Below are 16,613 nucleotides of genomic sequence, written 5' to 3' on the forward strand. Positions count from 1 at the left end.
ATATTTTAATTTTCCCAAAATTCATATATATATATATACGGGTAAATTTAAAAAAGAAACATGTTAGTCCCTAAAATAGGGGAAGAACGTACGCACGATACGTCGATCTTCTCTTATCTTCTGGCGAGTGGCGACCACATCCCAATGTATGCTAGCTACGAGCACTGTGTGTATGCTTGCTGTGTGCATATACTGCCATGCCATGCATCGCTAGGGTAGCAACTAGCAAGGGGCCTATGGCTAAAGCTTGCATCTTTGCGTAGAGCGGCCATCGCTCCATGTACAGGAGATAAGATATTTAGATCTGTACCCGGTTTTGGAATCGCACTAGCACGAGCTTCTCGTGTGTGTCCATCACTCGCACCCCACGCACACTTTATCGATCTCACTTATGTATATATGGATTGTAGACATATTTTATCTCACTTTTCTCCCTTTTATAGGTAGAGATGTTAGGTATCGATAATTCGCGACCGACTCTACTTAAAAAGAAGGGTTGGAGAGAGAGGGATTGACATGTGGGACCCACTGACATATATTTTTGTGTGTAAATGATATATGGGTCCACTGTTATTTTATTAATTCTAATGCCACATAAGCGTCACGTGAGACCAAGACTGATCAACACCGCCATGTCACCGCCACGTCAACAAAACCACACTCCAAAACCGTTGGGGGAGTCAAATTGAACTGGTTTCAATAGTTTCTAAAACCGTTAGGGGAGTTAAATTGCAGTGGTTTTTATAGTTGAGGGAGACAGGGAGTCATTATATTCGGTTTCTCGTTGAGGGGCATGAATTAGATTTGGCCTACTGGGAGTCAAAGTGGACTTTTTCCTTCATGAAATGAATCGCGAATTTGGTATCCGGATCAGATGGGCCTTCTTATTAGGTCCACGTGGAAATTGTGCTTCTCTGCGGCCCAGTCTATCCTAAAATGGATCACGAATTCGCGGTCTGGTTCAAATGGGCCTATTATTAGGCCAGAAATATCCTTTCCCGCTCGGCCCGCATTAAGAAGGCCCACACAAACAAAAGGCCCAGTTCTAAATTTGACGGAAAATTCGAGGAAAAAATGGGGAAATTCGAACGAAACGAACTCGTCGAGCCAAAAAGGAGGGGGGCGGCGCTAGGGTTTGGGGGTTTGGAGCTCTGGGCGGCGGCGCGGCGGCCATTGGAGAGGGAGGGGGTGCCAAAACCCTAGCTGCCACCGCCGCCGTCCCCGAGGCGCCGGCCATGGAGGTGGACCCCCCGCCGCCGCCGATGCCGAGCTACTTCGACCCGGAGTCGTCCGGCCGCCGGGAGGAGTACCGCCGATACAGGTGAGACGTCCTCTTTTTCGCCTGCCCGCCCGCCCGCGAGGGTGAGTGGCATCGATGCGGCGTTGCTGCGAGTGAGCGTGGTTCCGTGGTTGTTTTTCTAGCGGGGGAAATGTGATGAAATTGACCGAGGGGAGATCGATTGTTCGGGTTATATGTGCTTTGGCTGTGCTTGATAATGATATATTTAAGTAGTTCTCTTTTGTTAGACTCAGATGCTAATTACTGCCGCCTCAGCTTGGCAGCAGTTCAGAATATCCATTTTGTTTCAACAAATGTGGCATTTTCTTTTTTCTTGAGGCTATGGACTATTGAAGAGCACGTGAGCAAGCTTCGTTTTGCTTTCAAGTGCTCAATGTACAAGCAGGCTATACTTGCAAACATCTGTGCAAAGCTAGTTATTATGACCAAGCCAAGATCTGATCATTACTCTAGCTTATATTTATTCAATGATTTTTTTAATGTATGGTTGAATGCTTTCCATAGCTAAAGTTGTTAAAAAAGAGTAAATGTAACTTAGTTGTATAAAATGGTGAAAACCTGTTACTTTTTACTGGGAGTGGCTACTATACTAGCTGATTAAATTTCTTTCGTTTATAATTTAAACAGAAAGAGGTTATCTTCTTCAAATGCATCTCCACTGTCGGGGTCTGCGGTCTCCAAATTTTCAGATGCAAGGCTGTTCTATGACAGAAACAGCATACAGAGACGGCCCAACGCTGGTCTACTACTTGAAGAAATCAAGCAGGAGGCTGATGATATTTCTGATTTTGATGGCCTGGATGGATCTAAGCTGTTTGGATCAGCAAAAAGAAGGGCATCGCTGGATGCCTCAGATCCAGGTTTCAGTTCTGGTAGGCAGGTGGTGCGTTCAACATTGAAATCAGTCAAGCTGGAGGAGGATATGCCACATGAAGGGGAAAAAACTTCTACAATTTTTGCATCCCTCCTTGATTCTGCAATCCAAGGTCATTACAGCAATTTAATCTAGATCGAAAGCTTCTTATGAACTGTTCTGCATCTGTTTTTGGCACAAGTTGTTGCCTTTACTCATGTCTTTTTTCTTGGATGTCTCTTTGGTGCCTTATAGATTGTAGTTTCCAAGCTTATTTACATTGTTTTGTCCCTCTAATTTTCACCCAATGCCATTGCATTTGTTTGTGAATTTTAATTCGATCAACCAAAAAAGAAACTACAAAGGCTCTTCTATTAGCTAGCTCGCACACAACCCAGATAATACAGTTAGCAGGTGATGCTTGCAAATCAGGCCCACGATTTACTTTTAAAAATGTGCTTTCTAGAAATACTTACTGTACAGTACTATAGCCAAACAAATGGTTAATATTAACAGAAGCACCAGAAGGTGACATTTTTTTTTGTGTGACCAATTTAACTTGAGAAATGCATATTTGTTAGCTATATCCTTGCTTTGCCCAACTTGAAGTAACTCCTTTTAATTTCAATTCCACTTAATGGTTTATTTTACTTTGAAGGGGTTAATTAGTTCTGATGAGTGACTGTTCTTGCAGGATTGATGCCCTTCCCAGATGTTATTTTACAATTTGAGAGGACATGTCGAAATGCTTCAGAGTCGATAAGGTTTTCTATTGCTTTGCACTTGTTCCATGTTCGATTGTATAGCTTTCTATGAGCTGCTAGATTCTGTCACTGACTCTTAGATATAACTCATACTATTCAATATTTCTGTCCTGTCCTATCAATATTCATAGTTCTGTTGTATCATGCCATGCTGATAAATCTTATGCATGATTATTCCAAATACTTCCTACCCTACCTTATTGTTTTTCTTATGCTTATTATAAGCATGATGGCTTATTAGAGATCAAAAAATAATTTATGGGTAAAACTTTATATATCTGGCCTTAATGATTTAAAAACAAATGATGTAAAATAAACTACAATGGAAAAAAGTCCAAAATAAACTCCGAAATTTAGTTCTAAAATTCAAATTGCTGAAGGGTAAACGATGGAGCCAGTCGTGTCTAAATTCTGACAGTTGCAAAGATCAATACTTTTACCATAGTTCTGATGCCTATTCTTTGGTATCTGGGCGATGCCATGCAATATTCAGGTCTGCTGGCACAGGAAAGCTTCGCATGGTGGAGGACAGACTTATGCAGCAAAAAGCACAATTGTTACTGGATGAGGCTGCTTCTTGGTCTCTTCTTTGGTACCTCTATGGGAAAGGTAATAGTTTCAATCACTTAAATATATTGTTCTCTAGGCCCTTTTATCCCTTGCAGTAACGGAAACTGTAGATCAGTATTCTCTAGGTAATCATTTCATTGTGCCCTCCATGAAATTTCATCTGCTACATGACAGGAAATGAGGAGCTTCCTGGAGAGCTGTTTGTGGTAAGAGACATATGTAGATGCTAATGAATTTACTTCATTTATCTACATGCTTTGTCCACTGAATTTAGGACTGTAAAATCACATAACGTCTGCATTATCTTTGTCAATAGGCACCGACTACTTCCCACCAAGAGGCTTGCCGCTTTGTTGCAACAGACCTTACAGCACAATTATGTCTGCGAATTGTACTTTGGCTTGAGGGTCTTGCTTCTGAAGCTCTTGATTTGGAGAAAAAGGTAACAGTGGCTTATTATTTTCTGAAGACTTCACTTCTGTGTTCTTCATTTTCCGCTGAGAATTCGGTTGGAATTGTGTAGTGTGCGTAATTGACATGGAATCAAATGCCCTTTAGGTGAGAGGATCTCATGTTGGTTCATACCTACCAAGCTCTGGTGTTTGGCATCGTACACAGAGGTACTTAAAGAGAAAAAACAATGATACTACTATAGTGAAGCATGTGGATTTTGATGCTCCAACTCGTGAAGGAGCCCAACTTCTTCCTGATGACAAGGTAGGTTACTGAAGTATCATAAATAGAATTGTAGTTGGTATGTTTAATTTTACCAGAACCATTCATTGCATATTGAATAGTAGTGCAACAAGGCATGTGAGACCTCCCTAAGTTCATTAGCAGGTCCTGGATAACTCTACCGTGTCTAAAGTTTCATTTTGTCTATTAACTATACTCAAGCAAAATCACTGGATTAGTGATGCTGTGTCTATTTATTTAGAAAATAAAGCTGCTTCAGTAGTCATTTTCTTTAGCATCTCTAATGAAGTAATAATGGCTAGCCCTTTTCTTTATGTGGGAGCAGAAGCAAGATGAATTGCTTTTAGAAGACATCTGGACTCTCTTGAGAGCAGGAAGGCTAGAAGAGGCATCTGAACTGTGTCGGTCTGCTGGTCAGGTAGGCTAGTTAGCTGTAGCCTATGTGTTTCTTATAATGTACCTTTCTACATTTTTTTGGTCATACATTGATCCTTGAGTATGTTTTAAGGCATGGAGAGCTGCGACTCTTTGCCCCTTTGGTGGCATAGATTTGTTTCCTTCCTTGGAGGCCATGCAGAAGAATGGGAAGTCTAGAACACTGCAAGCAATCGAATTAGAAAGCGGTGTTGGACGGCAGTGGTGTCTTTGGAAATGGGCTTCATATTGTGCTTCAGAGGTTAAACATGCTCTTGTTTCTGAACTATGCTTGTTGTGTTGTCAGTTAATTTAGCTCTGTAATTGTTTTCTTTTCTTCAAATTTATTTCATTTTTTTTGTAACCAACACATAATGCTTTGCAAGCCTAACTCTGAAATTGACAATACTTATATAGAAAATTGCTGAACAAGATGGTGGCCGATATGAGATGGCTGTATATGCTTTACAATGCAGCAACTTAAAGCGCATCTTGCCAATCTGTACTGACTGGGAGGTATGCTGTTTATTCAGCTCATGTTTTGAGTTTGAATTTGATTTTGTTTGAACTTTTGAAGCCACTCTTTCCTTGACTTCTGCTGTGTCACCTCCATATAATGTGTCATTTTTTCTTCCATTTCCTAGTCAGCTTGTTGGGCAATGACAAAATCCTGGTTAGGTGTTCAAGCAGATCTAGTATTGTCTCAGTACCAAACCAGTAGACCAGAAGAAAACAAGTTTGATGATGAGATGAATGGAACCCAACCTATGTTGAGCGCAGCTGGCCCAGAAAGTTGGCCACACAGTGTTCTTGATCAGCAACCCCGTGATATAGCTGCGCTTCTGCAGAAACTCCATTCTAGGTATTAACACTGCATTGCTTAGCACTTCTACCAATCCTTCTTTTGTGTACTTATATATATGTCATTCTTGTGATGCAGTGACCATGTCCATGAAACTGTTTCTCGAGCATGCCGGGAGCAGCATCGACAAATCGAGGTAAGATACACCCGCTAGAACGGCAAACTATTTTTTATTCATTCTTAGATTGGTTTTGTCTAATATGGTATGCCAGAATTAAGTTCGGTAAACTATTCTTCATTACAATGCTCTAAACTGGGAACAACTCATCTGCAGTTACTTGCTAAAGCCAGTTTTAGACTAGTTCAGTCAAGGTATTAAATTTTTAGTCTTCTACTTGTCTATGGTGCTTAAATTCCAAGCATTTGTATATTATATTTATTGTCTATTTCTTCCACTCGTCCAATTTTTTATATTTCATCTCCTATTACTCAATTCTTCACAAAAGAAATAATTCTCATTATATTAAATCGAATACATGGACACATTCAAGAAAACCACCCTCCTTGCTTAGTCATCCATTATAATAGTAAATAAAATATAACAAGTTATTTAACCACTCTCTAATGGCCACTTCCCATTTGTTTATTTGGTAGATGAATCTCATGAGTGGAAATATTGCTCATCTTCTTGACCTTTTGTGGTCATGGGTGTCATCATCTGAAGATGACCAAAACATATCCAGGTATTTCATTTATGATTTTACAAGAGATGGTTTCCGAATACTTTCCCTGCATGTTCATTTTTTCACAAATAACTTCTCTGTTTACTTAGGCCCCATGATGGTCCTGATATGATACGCTTCGGGGCACATATTGTTCTTGTTCTAAGATACCTTTTTAGTGATGAAATGGAAGATGAGTTTGAGGAAAAGCTAGTTGCTGTTGGTGATCTCATCATCAACATGTAAGTATTGTTGATGAAATGCACTGCAATTTATACTGCCTGCAGTTTCAAATAGTATTGTTGTTACTTGATATCCATTTGTTCAACCTTCGATATTACACCCTCTATCCCAAAAAGAATCAACTTCTGGGGATGAACCTGGACACCCACCCAGGTTCATCCCCAGAAATTGTTTTTTCTGGGACTGAGGGAGTAATTATGTTTATTAGGATTTAGTAATTTACTTCCATTGCTTTCAGCCTTCAACTGTCTTATCTAACGGTTAACCAAGGGTTTTATCTACCTCAATTGATTCTTTTGTTCTCATGTTTAGTGTTCTATATTTGTCTTGTCTTTATTTATTTCATCCAATCATGTTGAGAAAAAGTCATTGATTATTCCAGGTATGTGAGGTATTTGTTTTCAGAGCAGCAAGAGGAGTTGGTTGGAGTATATGCCTCTCAGCTTGAACGAGATCTTTGCATTGAGTTGTTTGTTGAAATGATGGAGCTAAGGTTAAATAGCAGGTATTATTATGACATAGTTACCATATACTTTCTCTGCGGTTAGGGGGTAAATTGACTATATATTCTAAGCTTCTCGTCTTTGTTCTTGACATAGTTTTTATTGAAGGCTATTGTTAAAATCAATAACAGTGTTTAGATTTTTAGGCCTCCATTCATACCTTGATAAAATATTACTTTGTCCATTTCGTATTGTAAGACTTTTTAGTTATGTCTAGATTCATCTACATGCCAATTTATATCGTTTTTATATATGTTTAGATTCATTAGTATCCATATGAATCTAGGCAATGTAGAAAGTGTTGTGTTGTGAAACGGAGACGGTATGTGATAGTGATATTTATGTGATAGAATATGGTTTTGATATATAGCACAAGCTTTATCAGCTTGATCTTCTATTTTAGTATCAAGCCTATATGGTTTTGAGCTTGCCTAAGCATATTCCTATAGAACGCCATACAATAGTGTTGAGATTCAAGTGGCAACTATATTTTTACTCTTGATGTTTACTACCTCCTTCCCAAAATGTAGCAACTTCTGGCTATCTATCTGGTCAAGCATTTGTCCAGATACCTAGCTAAAAGTTGCGATATTTAAGGATGTAGTATCAGTGTACTGTGATTCCTTGTTTCATGTTAAAATATTCTCAATCTTGTTATATCTGATACTTATTTCACTGACTGCCCTTGCAAGTTGCAAGACTTTGGTTAAATAGCTTTATTTTTTCCCCTGGCAACAGCTTGCATACCATGTACAAGCTCTTCCTGTCTGCTGTGGAGTATTTGCCATTCTCATCTGGAGATGCATCCAAGGCTTCTCTTGAAGAGATCATCGAGAGGTTCAGTGATTCATGGGCTACATATGGCAATGAAATGCACTTTTATGATATTTGGCTCACCTGTTTTCATGGATATGTTGTAACTGGAATTTCAACTTCCTCCAGGGTCCTTTCAAGATCCCGTGAACCAAAACGCAATAAGTATGAAGATCTTTCTGATGTCGCACAACGGCATCACTTGCAAGCTCTCCAGAAAGCAATGGTCATTCAGTGGCTTTGCTTCACACCGCCATCTTCAATTCCAGAATTTCAGATGATAAGTGGAAAGCTTCTGATACGGGCGCTGATGCACAGGTAACTGATTCTTTGATTATTATGCCAGATTAATTTTGGAGACATCGTTTTGTTTAATTCCATATTGTATATTCGTTGTTATGCTGCATGTTTGTGAAAGGGTACTCATTTATTTTTTCTTTTGTCCATGGTATTTTATCTTTGACTCCTTTTTCCATCAGCAACACACTATTCAGAGAGTTTTCCCTTATATCAATGAGGCGAGTTCCTGAACTACCAGTAGGACCACACAAGTTGCTTGCAATCCTCGCGGAACCATTGAAACAAAAGGAAATTTTAATTTCACTCGAAGATCCAGAGGTATCTGATAACTTACAGGAGTTTGATGATTGGGTAAGATGCCTCCTTTTCTCCTGATTTGCATATTCTATTGGTTATGTTGAACTGATAGCTTTATTCGATGAATCTTGTTAGTTTTGTTGACCACTACTGTATGTCCAAACAGCATGAATATTACTCCCTGGATGCTACTTACCGTAGTTGGCTTAAATTTGAGATGGAGAATGCATCTATTTCTCCTGAAATGCTTTCGGAAGAAGAAAAGAGTCAAGCTGTTGCTGCAGCGAAAGAAACACTGGAGTTGGCATTCTTGTTATTATGCAGTAAGTTGATGAACAATTGTATTGACATGATATGCCTCCAAATATACTCATCAAGACTTAAAACTTCTGATAGCATATGAAATTATCTATTCAACTTTCTTACCATTTCTTTTTTGCTCTTATGCTTAACCAGGGGAAGATATTCCATGGTTAAATGCTATTGAGAGTAGTCCAATTGAACCCTCAGAACAGGTTTTTCTTGAGTTACATGCAACTGCAATACTCTGCCTACCTTCTGGGGAGTGCATGCTCCCGGATGCAACATCATGCACTGCTTTGACAAGTGCACTCTACTCTACTGTTAGTGAAGCGGAAGTGTTGCATCGCCAAGTGAAGGTTGGTTCCACCACTTATATTTAGTCTTGAGCATAAAAGGATGAAATGTTAGTCCATGTTCATTGTTTTTTGCAACTTGCCTTTAAGGATTGTTGAATGTTCGTAACTTATTTGCATTTCAACTTACACATAATGTTTAGATAAGTTTGTGCTGCAGTTTCTGACTAATCAATGAAACAGGTGGATGTGAATGTTTCATCTAAAGATCCTTGCTGTATTCAAGTTTCTCTCCGGTGCCTAGCAGTGGAAGGTGATGGTTTTGGGCTTCATGAAGCCAATGATGGAGGTCTTCTTGCTGCAATTATGGCTGCTGGGTTCGAAGGTAACCTTTATCCACACTTTATGATACTTTGATTTGGAATATTCTGTAGCATTTGTGTGAATAATTCGTTATGGCAGGTGAACTCAATCGATTTCAACCTGGAGTTTCAATGGAAATATCACGGCTTGATGCTTGGTATTCTGATGGACATGGTTCAGTAGAAAGCACTGCTGCATACATCATTCGTGGGCTCTGTCGGAGATGCTGCCTGCCAGAAACTGTTCTACGATCTATGCAGGTGATGTAGCAACATATCCAATCACCTGTATATATAACTACATTAAGTTGTAGACGAATGATTGTTACTGTGCTGCTTGTATATAGGTATATATCTAATATATTGATACATGTTTCTTATATTTTTCAGGCATCCATTGCTCTATCTGAAGCAGGTGATTCTCTAGATCATTGTGATAGGCTCGTCGAGTTGGTTGCTTCATCAGAGTCTGGAATAATGCATCTGTTCAGCCAGCAGCAGTTGCAGGTTAGTGTTATACTCTTTTATTTGTTCAGTGAATTACTTTTGAACTTCCTGATGCCAACGAAAATGTTGTTTTATTATTTACTCAGGAATTCCTGCTTTTCGAGAGAGAGTGCTTTCTAAGTAAAATGGAACTTGAGGAAGAGCAGTTGGAGCAGTTATGTACTGATGGCTGAAAGGTTGATGTTACAATTTTGTTGTGATGACCATTTGAGCGTTATCTCCTGTACTCAGAGGAATCAGTAAGACTAGTCCTGTGCATATTTCCATTAAAAAATATAACATAAAGTACTTAATTATTTAGGAAATGTATGGTTTTATGGCTCCATTGTAGGGTGATGTTTCAGGGAAATAGGGAATTGCGCATCTCAATTTTTTAAACTGAATTAAGCTCATGGGAATCATGTTCAAAAGCATTACATCTTATCCCTGTTTCTTGTGTCATTGATCTCAATATATCCTCGTGGAGTTTGGTGTTTCATCATGGTGACATTTTTGGTATGTTTTACATGTAAATGCAGGATGTTATGTATACTTGTGATGGGTCTATCCACGGGTTGACCAAATCTGGTTTCACAAACTTGGCCTACCCTGCCTGATGTTGTCAAGCATCATTTGTAATCAATTCACTAAATCGAAAGTACCAGCTTGTAATTGTGTTGTTCATGCTCCCATCAGAAAAGTAGAACAAAATTAGCTGTCTCATGTAAAAAGGTCCTCTGGTTGTCAAACTCAAATTCTATTGATCTCAGCCTTTTATTTCACTATATTTATGTTCCACTGTTTGAAAGAGGTAACAGAAGCAGATGAACTGAATTCTATTACAGAGCAGAAAAGATCTGTCATACGGATACATGCCCTCAACAAGTGCATGGATCGACAAAAAGAGTGCCAGGGCTTCTGTTTGCCCCTTTGGCAACTATGTGCTACTACTATTCATTGAGGCTTGAATCTCCTCCAGAGTTTTGCCTTTTGTCTCTGGCACTGCCTTTACAATGAACAGAATGGCCACGGCGCAAACTAATGCAAAAACGAAGAATGTCCCTGCATGAATCACAAGTTATAACACCTGAGAATCTCCAACTTGATAACTTTTCAAGTTTGTAACCGAAGACAGGTTTAAAGTTAGCAGCTAAACATAGCTGCAGATTGAGCTCACCTGAAGAACTCCAGCTCATGAAGAAGTTGAAGGCAAAAGAAACTGCCCATGAACCGGACCAGTTCACCAGGGTCACAAAGCTTCCACCAATTCCTTTTATATTTATGGGAAATATCTGCATCCAACACAAAAAACAAACATGCGAATGTTACGCCAAATTCGTTTACTATTTGATAAAATCTTCAAAGAAGACATAGAAATTTGGTGGCGAAACGTTTGCCACTCTACCTCTGACATTATGACCCATGGTACTGCCCCCATTCCTATTGAGTAGCTAGCAATGTAAATCTGTTTCAGTAATGAAAATGGATTTTAGCATGAACTGAACTTCAGATAAATTATGACTTAATTGAACAGTGAATAATTTTTCGCTGTACCAATATGCCAGTGAGTGCGATGATAGGCACTTGCTCCAAGAAAAGCCCATGAATCTAAAACAAATGAACAATCTTCTTCACATTAGATTTCTCAATACAGCAAAAATGGGCGCTTTCTCCGAAGAAAATTAAAAATGGGCATAAAGGATTAAGAGACTATCAAATTACTAGAACTTGCAAAATATTACCTTTAGGTAGAAGGATATCGCTGACATGAGAGAGCCAATTAGGAGTCCTGATGTTGAAATCTGGAGAGACAAAAAAGAAAAGGCTAAAGTAATTTTTTTGCCTATATTTTCAGTAGTTTCTTCATTAACATTCCAAAGTACAGAAGATTTCAGTGTACTGACCAACAACAGTGGTCTTCTGCCACTTCTGTCCATCAGTAATGCTCCGACTGCTGTGATCGGTGCCTGTTATTAGCAGCTAGCAGTCAAATCATTTACTTGTCAATAGGTAAATTTTGATCAAAGTCTGCACATGTCTATTATTTTCACCTGGATACACCCCATCAAGATTGTTCCTAGGTCTCCTGAAGCAAACCCTGAAGTAATGAACTAACAAATTAGTCTCAAAACTGACAAAAGTCAAGTGTTTCGAAGTGTGAAAAAAATTGCGACTTTACCAGCTGATACAAAAGTTTCACTGGCATAGAATAGGATTCCATTAATTCCTACAAACTGCTGGAAAACCATCAGGCCAACACCAACAATGGCAGGACGGATGTAGGCTCTGTTGAAAAGATCCTGAACTCCAGCCTTTGGAAGGTTTTCAATGGTCTCAATGAATTCCTGCATACATTGAGTAATTGCTGATTATGTCATAAGTTTCTTCAGCATAATTGTGTCTTACAATGTACTGTTAATGATGTGAAACCTTGATCTCTGCAGCTTCAATGGACACATCCGCATCTTTCCCGCGGAGGCGTTGGAGTGCTATTTCAAACTCCTTTTGCCGTCCAACCTTTGCCTGAGATTTTGATTTTGGCACTGAGTTGTTACATTGATAATTTAGAATAAAATCTTGATATATTTTTTCAAATGTTCAGCATCTTACCAGCCACCGAGGGGATTCAGGAATGAAGAACAGACCAATTATGAGAGCAATGGAGGGAACAAGTCCTGTGTACATATCAAGAACAGAAGTTATAACTACATTGCTGTAACATGAACAGATGATAGTATGAGATTTTTCGTATGAATATAGTACCTGCTATGACTAACATGCGCCATGTCACCATTGTACCGACAATATAAGTAACAGATAAGCCAGTGCACACCAGCAACTGCAATTCAAACACAAATTTGATTTCAAATACTAGTTCAACAAATCTTTCTGAAGCACTGTGTCGCAGAACTTCAGGTTGTTTAGTTTCTTTAAAAGAAAATATTACCTGGTTCAGTGTTGTAAGTCCACCGCGAAGAGCTTTCGGAGCTATTTCTGCTATAAAAACAGGTACCTGTCCGGTTACAAGAGCCCCTGTCAGTGATGCTAAGCAATATCTTTCGGATGATTCACTGAACAATAGCAGTATTTAAGTGATGTCCTTTACTGATAATTCATACCACATATGAAAATACTCCTACTCCAAATCCTGTGCAGAATCTCCCAAAATCAAGTGAAACAGCACTCTGAAAAGTTGTGAATCAGTTAAGCAGTTGAATGACAATCTGACTTATGTACAGCAGAAGATGAAAAACTTACCTGTGCAAAGAAGATTGCAAGCCAACCGACAATGCAAGCAAGAGCAGAAGCCCTCATTGCCTGCTTCCATCACAAATCTTATAGTTAGGGGTCGATTCCGGTGCATTTTACTGGTAGTAGAATTTAATCTATACCGCTGATCTATTTTTATCGGATGGCTATGATTAAATTATACTACCAACAATATTAGGTGTAGTAGAAATATGAATGGGTAATATCGTTCTCTTTATTGTGATCATTATTGAAAAAACAAAATTACAAAATACCGCTAATCAAGTAATTAACAAAGTACAAAAATACATTTTTCTACTGATAGTATAATACTAGTAAAATGTACCGGAAAGTTGCCCTGTAGTTAATGATTATAGAACTCTTGATGAATTATCACAAACATTTTCATAGGCAAACTATTTAATGAATTATAACTCTTGATGCATTGTCAAGAAAAGATTATTCAGGCTTATATATATAATATATACCCCTTTTCTTCCGGTAACGTCAGCAAGGTGCCCACTTGCAACTGCTCCTATCATTGCCCCGATCGTTATTATTGATCCGAAAACCGAGTACTGCGGAGAATAGCAGGACAGCATGATCAGGAACTGAAAATGACATAGCCCTCCTCTTTTTCGGAAACTTGTTCAGAAGTAGCACTTCGGTTAAGAATGACATTGCCACAAAATTCAGATATACTATTTGAGTGAAGTAGCGAATAATTCGGCACCTCGGAGAGCGAAAGCTGAAGATCCTCTCTGATCTTCGACTGAGTTGGTGCTGAGTAGCCAATCTGCAAGAGCATTGCATGCCAATGCATTTGATAATTCAGAAATCACAAGTGTTCTCCAATCCTATTCTGGTTTATGCCTTTCCAAGATGTGAGAAATGCTATTAGCAATGAACTCACCGAGACGCCGAAGACGAAGGAGCCGAGCACGGCGACGCCGGTGCTGGCGATGACCATGGCCAGCGATCCATCGCCGCCGGGCCGGGGAAGGAGGGGCTCGCTTGCACAACTGGAAGCTCCCATGGCTACGGCCTTTGCTGCTAACTGATGCAAAAAAACTGGAACTTTTTTCAGTTCTTGCTTGAAATGAAGCTACAATCTTCAGCTCTGCTGCCAAGCTGCATATATACTTATCAACACTGTACGTGTAACTAACTGTGCATGAGAGAGTGATCAGAGTGCTTAACCTTGAAGCTTATGCATGTGTTCCATGGGTATTAAGGCTTCCAGTTTTATTGGGAGATGGATGGCACAAGCTGGACACTTGCTTTGCTTAGAAATTTAGAATTTTCTACAAGCTGCCAGATCTGGAGTTTTCTGGCTTATATCCAACCATTTCTTTAGAAAAAGCAGAATCAGTTTGGGCAAAAAAATACTTTATGGTGTAAAATGAGAAGGATTGCGGCTGAATTATTTGCATATCTCCAGTTGTCTTGTAACATGTGAGTTCAGATCCACATGACATTGAGGAATGGAGTGACATACATGCACTGTTCCTTGTGAAACATGTTGTAGAAGAACAATATTTTTGTTGTTCGTATATGGAATTTAGTCGCTGTATTGTCAATTTTCGATAATTCGGTCTGATATGTAAGGATGCAAACAAATGCCAAAGGTCATGATTGTAGCAACTACTGATCTTGACATCTTTAATTTACAAACTGCAAGTTCTTTAATTTAAATTTGGAATAAGGACGTACATGTCTGATTTGATGGAAATATAGTAATATGGAACTCGATGCAAAGTTCAAATTTACAATTAGGTTGGTTTTCTCTATTTTGGTGGGAGAACATGGCTAATTTTTGTCATCAAGGCATAAACAAAGTAAACACTTGATTACCCACATGGATCTGGAGCTGTCTGATGAGTAATTTACCAATGGACAGCTCATGCAGACAAAGAGATCAATAGGAAACAAACATGGCAAGAACTATGGAGATGCTATATACTGTATACCAAGTAGCACATCCCCAAGCTATTCGGGGATGAATCTTTGGTGTATCATCGATCATTGTTGAAATGTGATCACGTTGATGCACATGCACAACACTTCTGTCATCTGCTGGTGCTAATGGTAGGTGCTGATGAGTTTTTTTACTGTATAATTAAGGTCAAGTTTGAAAGAATATGGTCGAGTCTGAGTCAGATATGAGTCGAGAATTGTTTTCTAACTGACGATTTGACAGGCCCAGACCATCAACCCATTTGTATTTCAGAAGCATCATTAGGACAGATATTTCTATACTTCCGAAGCAATGACTAGCAACAAGCATATATCATAATGTACTTTTTTAGAGATATAACATCGCAATCTTATTAAAATCAACTAGTCGATCCCCCCTTAATTATCAAGTACCAAATGGAGACAGATGAAATTGATACTCTCTTTCTTCTAAAATAAACCAACTTTTAGAGGTGAATGTAGACATTCTATAAGTTGGAACTTTTTTTCACCCTTCTCTTTTCGCTTCTGCTTCTACTTATAAGCCAAAACTTGAATTTTTGACTTTTAATTTAGAGTTGATTTTGAGGTTTTTCACCGAAGTTTATTTTCTAGCATTGGCTGTTAGATCGTTAAAAATACGTATATAAAAGTTTTATTAACAAATTATTTTTCATCTGCAAATATACTATTTGAACTTTCATGCCAAACAATCACCCCTCATTTCCTAATTACTCCTCTGTGTGTTGATGAAAAGATAGAAAAATACAATACTATAATCTCGTGGATAACAGCTCACCATAAACTACAAGGTTATCCATCTAACCATGACGCTTTTTAGTTTGTTCTTTTTCTGTAACAGCCAACCTGTGAGGCCCCGTTTGAAACGTGTGGAATTTTTTATGTTCATATGAAACAGAGTTGAATTGGATGGTTTCCTGTAAAATTTCTATTGTTCAAAACCGAGCTGAAACTCCAGCTCATTATCCAAGTTGAAGAAGAGGCCTTGCGTAGATATCGCGCCAAAATTTGAAGGCCCCAAAACAACTCGATCCCCTGTTCTCTCATGCATCTTAATTCCCCAAAACCAAAACGATTAACCAAAAGAAGAAGAGAAGTGATTTGTTTCTTGCATGCAGAAAAGTAATATGGACAGGGAATTTCATTTATCAACTAATTACTCATGAATTGCAAGCCACGATGATGGCAGATTAATTAGCCGAATTTTTTTTTATGGAGATGGAGTTGCAGAATGGCGTCTCTGATCTTGTCAATTGGTAAAGATTTTTGCTTTTGTTTTTCTGTAAGTTAAGTCCAGTTTAATTGGTTAATTTATGTTATTTCTTTGCTTATGATCGATCAAAGAATCTGTGGAAATATGCACAGTGATATCTTGAACAAGAAAGGTCGCTCCGGCAACGGCGAGCCGTCGCGGCGGAGCAGCAGCGACGAGGCGGTGTCACCGAGAAGCGTCCTCGACGGCGGCGAAAGCACCACGGCGACGGCGGACAGCAGCGGCTACAGTGCGGGGACGACGGCGACGACAGACAGCGGCCACAGTGTGGGGACGACGGCGACGGCGTCCGGCAGCACGTCGGACGACGAGCCGTGCACGCCGCCGGCGCGGCAGGAGAGGCAGCCGTGGAAGGGCGTGGCGGAGGCGTGGAGGTCGAGGACCATGCGGCGG

At 39.3% G+C, this 16,613-nt stretch overlaps 2 protein-coding genes across 5 annotated transcripts; one reads left to right on the forward strand and one right to left on the reverse strand.

Moving 5' to 3' along the window:
• Positions 1–1,093: 1,093 nt before the first annotated feature.
• LOC102706333 (nuclear pore complex protein NUP107) lies at positions 1,094–10,352 on the forward strand. Of its 3 annotated transcripts, none has more exons than XR_005812703.1 (25): positions 1,094–1,321; positions 1,928–2,286; positions 2,848–2,917; positions 3,411–3,526; positions 3,662–3,693; positions 3,804–3,929; positions 4,046–4,204; positions 4,509–4,601; positions 4,692–4,859; positions 5,015–5,113; positions 5,242–5,459; positions 5,538–5,595; positions 6,054–6,142; positions 6,232–6,363; positions 6,747–6,869; positions 7,606–7,704; positions 7,810–7,998; positions 8,160–8,331; positions 8,444–8,600; positions 8,734–8,936; positions 9,117–9,258; positions 9,336–9,496; positions 9,626–9,742; positions 9,829–9,981; positions 10,261–10,349. XR_005812703.1 is itself a non-coding variant. In XM_040528661.1 (25 exons), exons 1-24 carry the CDS (start codon positions 1,236–1,238, stop codon positions 9,913–9,915), a joined length of 3,255 nt encoding a protein of 1,084 aa, XP_040384595.1. In that variant the 5' UTR covers positions 1,094–1,235; the 3' UTR covers positions 9,916–9,918; positions 10,261–10,352. The 3 variants fall into 3 exon arrangements, 2 of the variants coding, with proteins under 2 accessions (XP_040384595.1, XP_015698007.2); XM_040528661.1 differs by having other exon boundaries at positions 9,829–9,918; positions 10,261–10,352; XM_015842521.2 differs by lacking the exon at positions 10,261–10,349 and having other exon boundaries at positions 9,829–10,165.
• Positions 10,353–10,389: 37 nt separating this feature from the next.
• LOC102709688 (sugar transporter ERD6-like 16) lies at positions 10,390–14,184 on the reverse strand. Of its 2 annotated transcripts, none has more exons than XM_006663011.3 (17): positions 13,884–14,184; positions 13,704–13,766; positions 13,459–13,548; positions 12,980–13,039; positions 12,841–12,906; positions 12,669–12,734; positions 12,485–12,560; positions 12,332–12,396; positions 12,152–12,244; positions 11,901–12,066; positions 11,773–11,819; positions 11,626–11,688; positions 11,464–11,523; positions 11,276–11,329; positions 11,127–11,186; positions 10,899–11,013; positions 10,390–10,783 (listed from the first exon to the last, which is right to left on the reverse strand). In XM_006663011.3, exons 1-17 carry the CDS (start codon positions 14,004–14,006, stop codon positions 10,659–10,661), a joined length of 1,392 nt encoding a protein of 463 aa, XP_006663074.1. In that variant the 5' UTR covers positions 14,007–14,184; the 3' UTR covers positions 10,390–10,658. The 2 variants fall into 2 exon arrangements, with proteins under 2 accessions (XP_006663074.1, XP_015698008.1); XM_015842522.2 differs by having other exon boundaries at positions 10,637–10,783; positions 12,980–13,042.
• Positions 14,185–16,613: the final 2,429 nt, after the last annotated feature.

The sequence above is a fragment of the Oryza brachyantha genome, chromosome 11, assembly GCF_000231095.2.
Source record: "Oryza brachyantha chromosome 11, ObraRS2, whole genome shotgun sequence".
NCBI lineage: Eukaryota > Viridiplantae > Streptophyta > Magnoliopsida > Poales > Poaceae > Oryza > Oryza brachyantha.

Coding starts and splice junctions, on each gene's coding strand:
- LOC102709688 (XM_015842522.2), bottom strand. CDS start 14,006: ATGGGAGCTTCCAGTTGTGCAAGCGAGCCCCTCCTTCCCCGGCCCGGC. Junction 12,735..12,840: donor TAGGAGTATTTTCATATGTG/GTATGAATTATC, acceptor GTAACCGGACAG/GTACCTGTTTTTATAGCAGA. Junction 11,014..11,126: donor CATGGGTCATAATGTCAGAG/GTAGAGTGGCAA, acceptor TGTTGGATGCAG/ATATTTCCCATAAATATAAA.
- LOC102706333 (XM_040528661.1), top strand. CDS start 1,236: ATGGAGGTGGACCCCCCGCCGCCGCCGATGCCGAGCTACTTCGACCCG. Junction 4,205..4,508: donor AACTTCTTCCTGATGACAAG/GTAGGTTACTGA, acceptor ATGTGGGAGCAG/AAGCAAGATGAATTGCTTTT. Junction 5,114..5,241: donor CAATCTGTACTGACTGGGAG/GTATGCTGTTTA, acceptor TCCATTTCCTAG/TCAGCTTGTTGGGCAATGAC.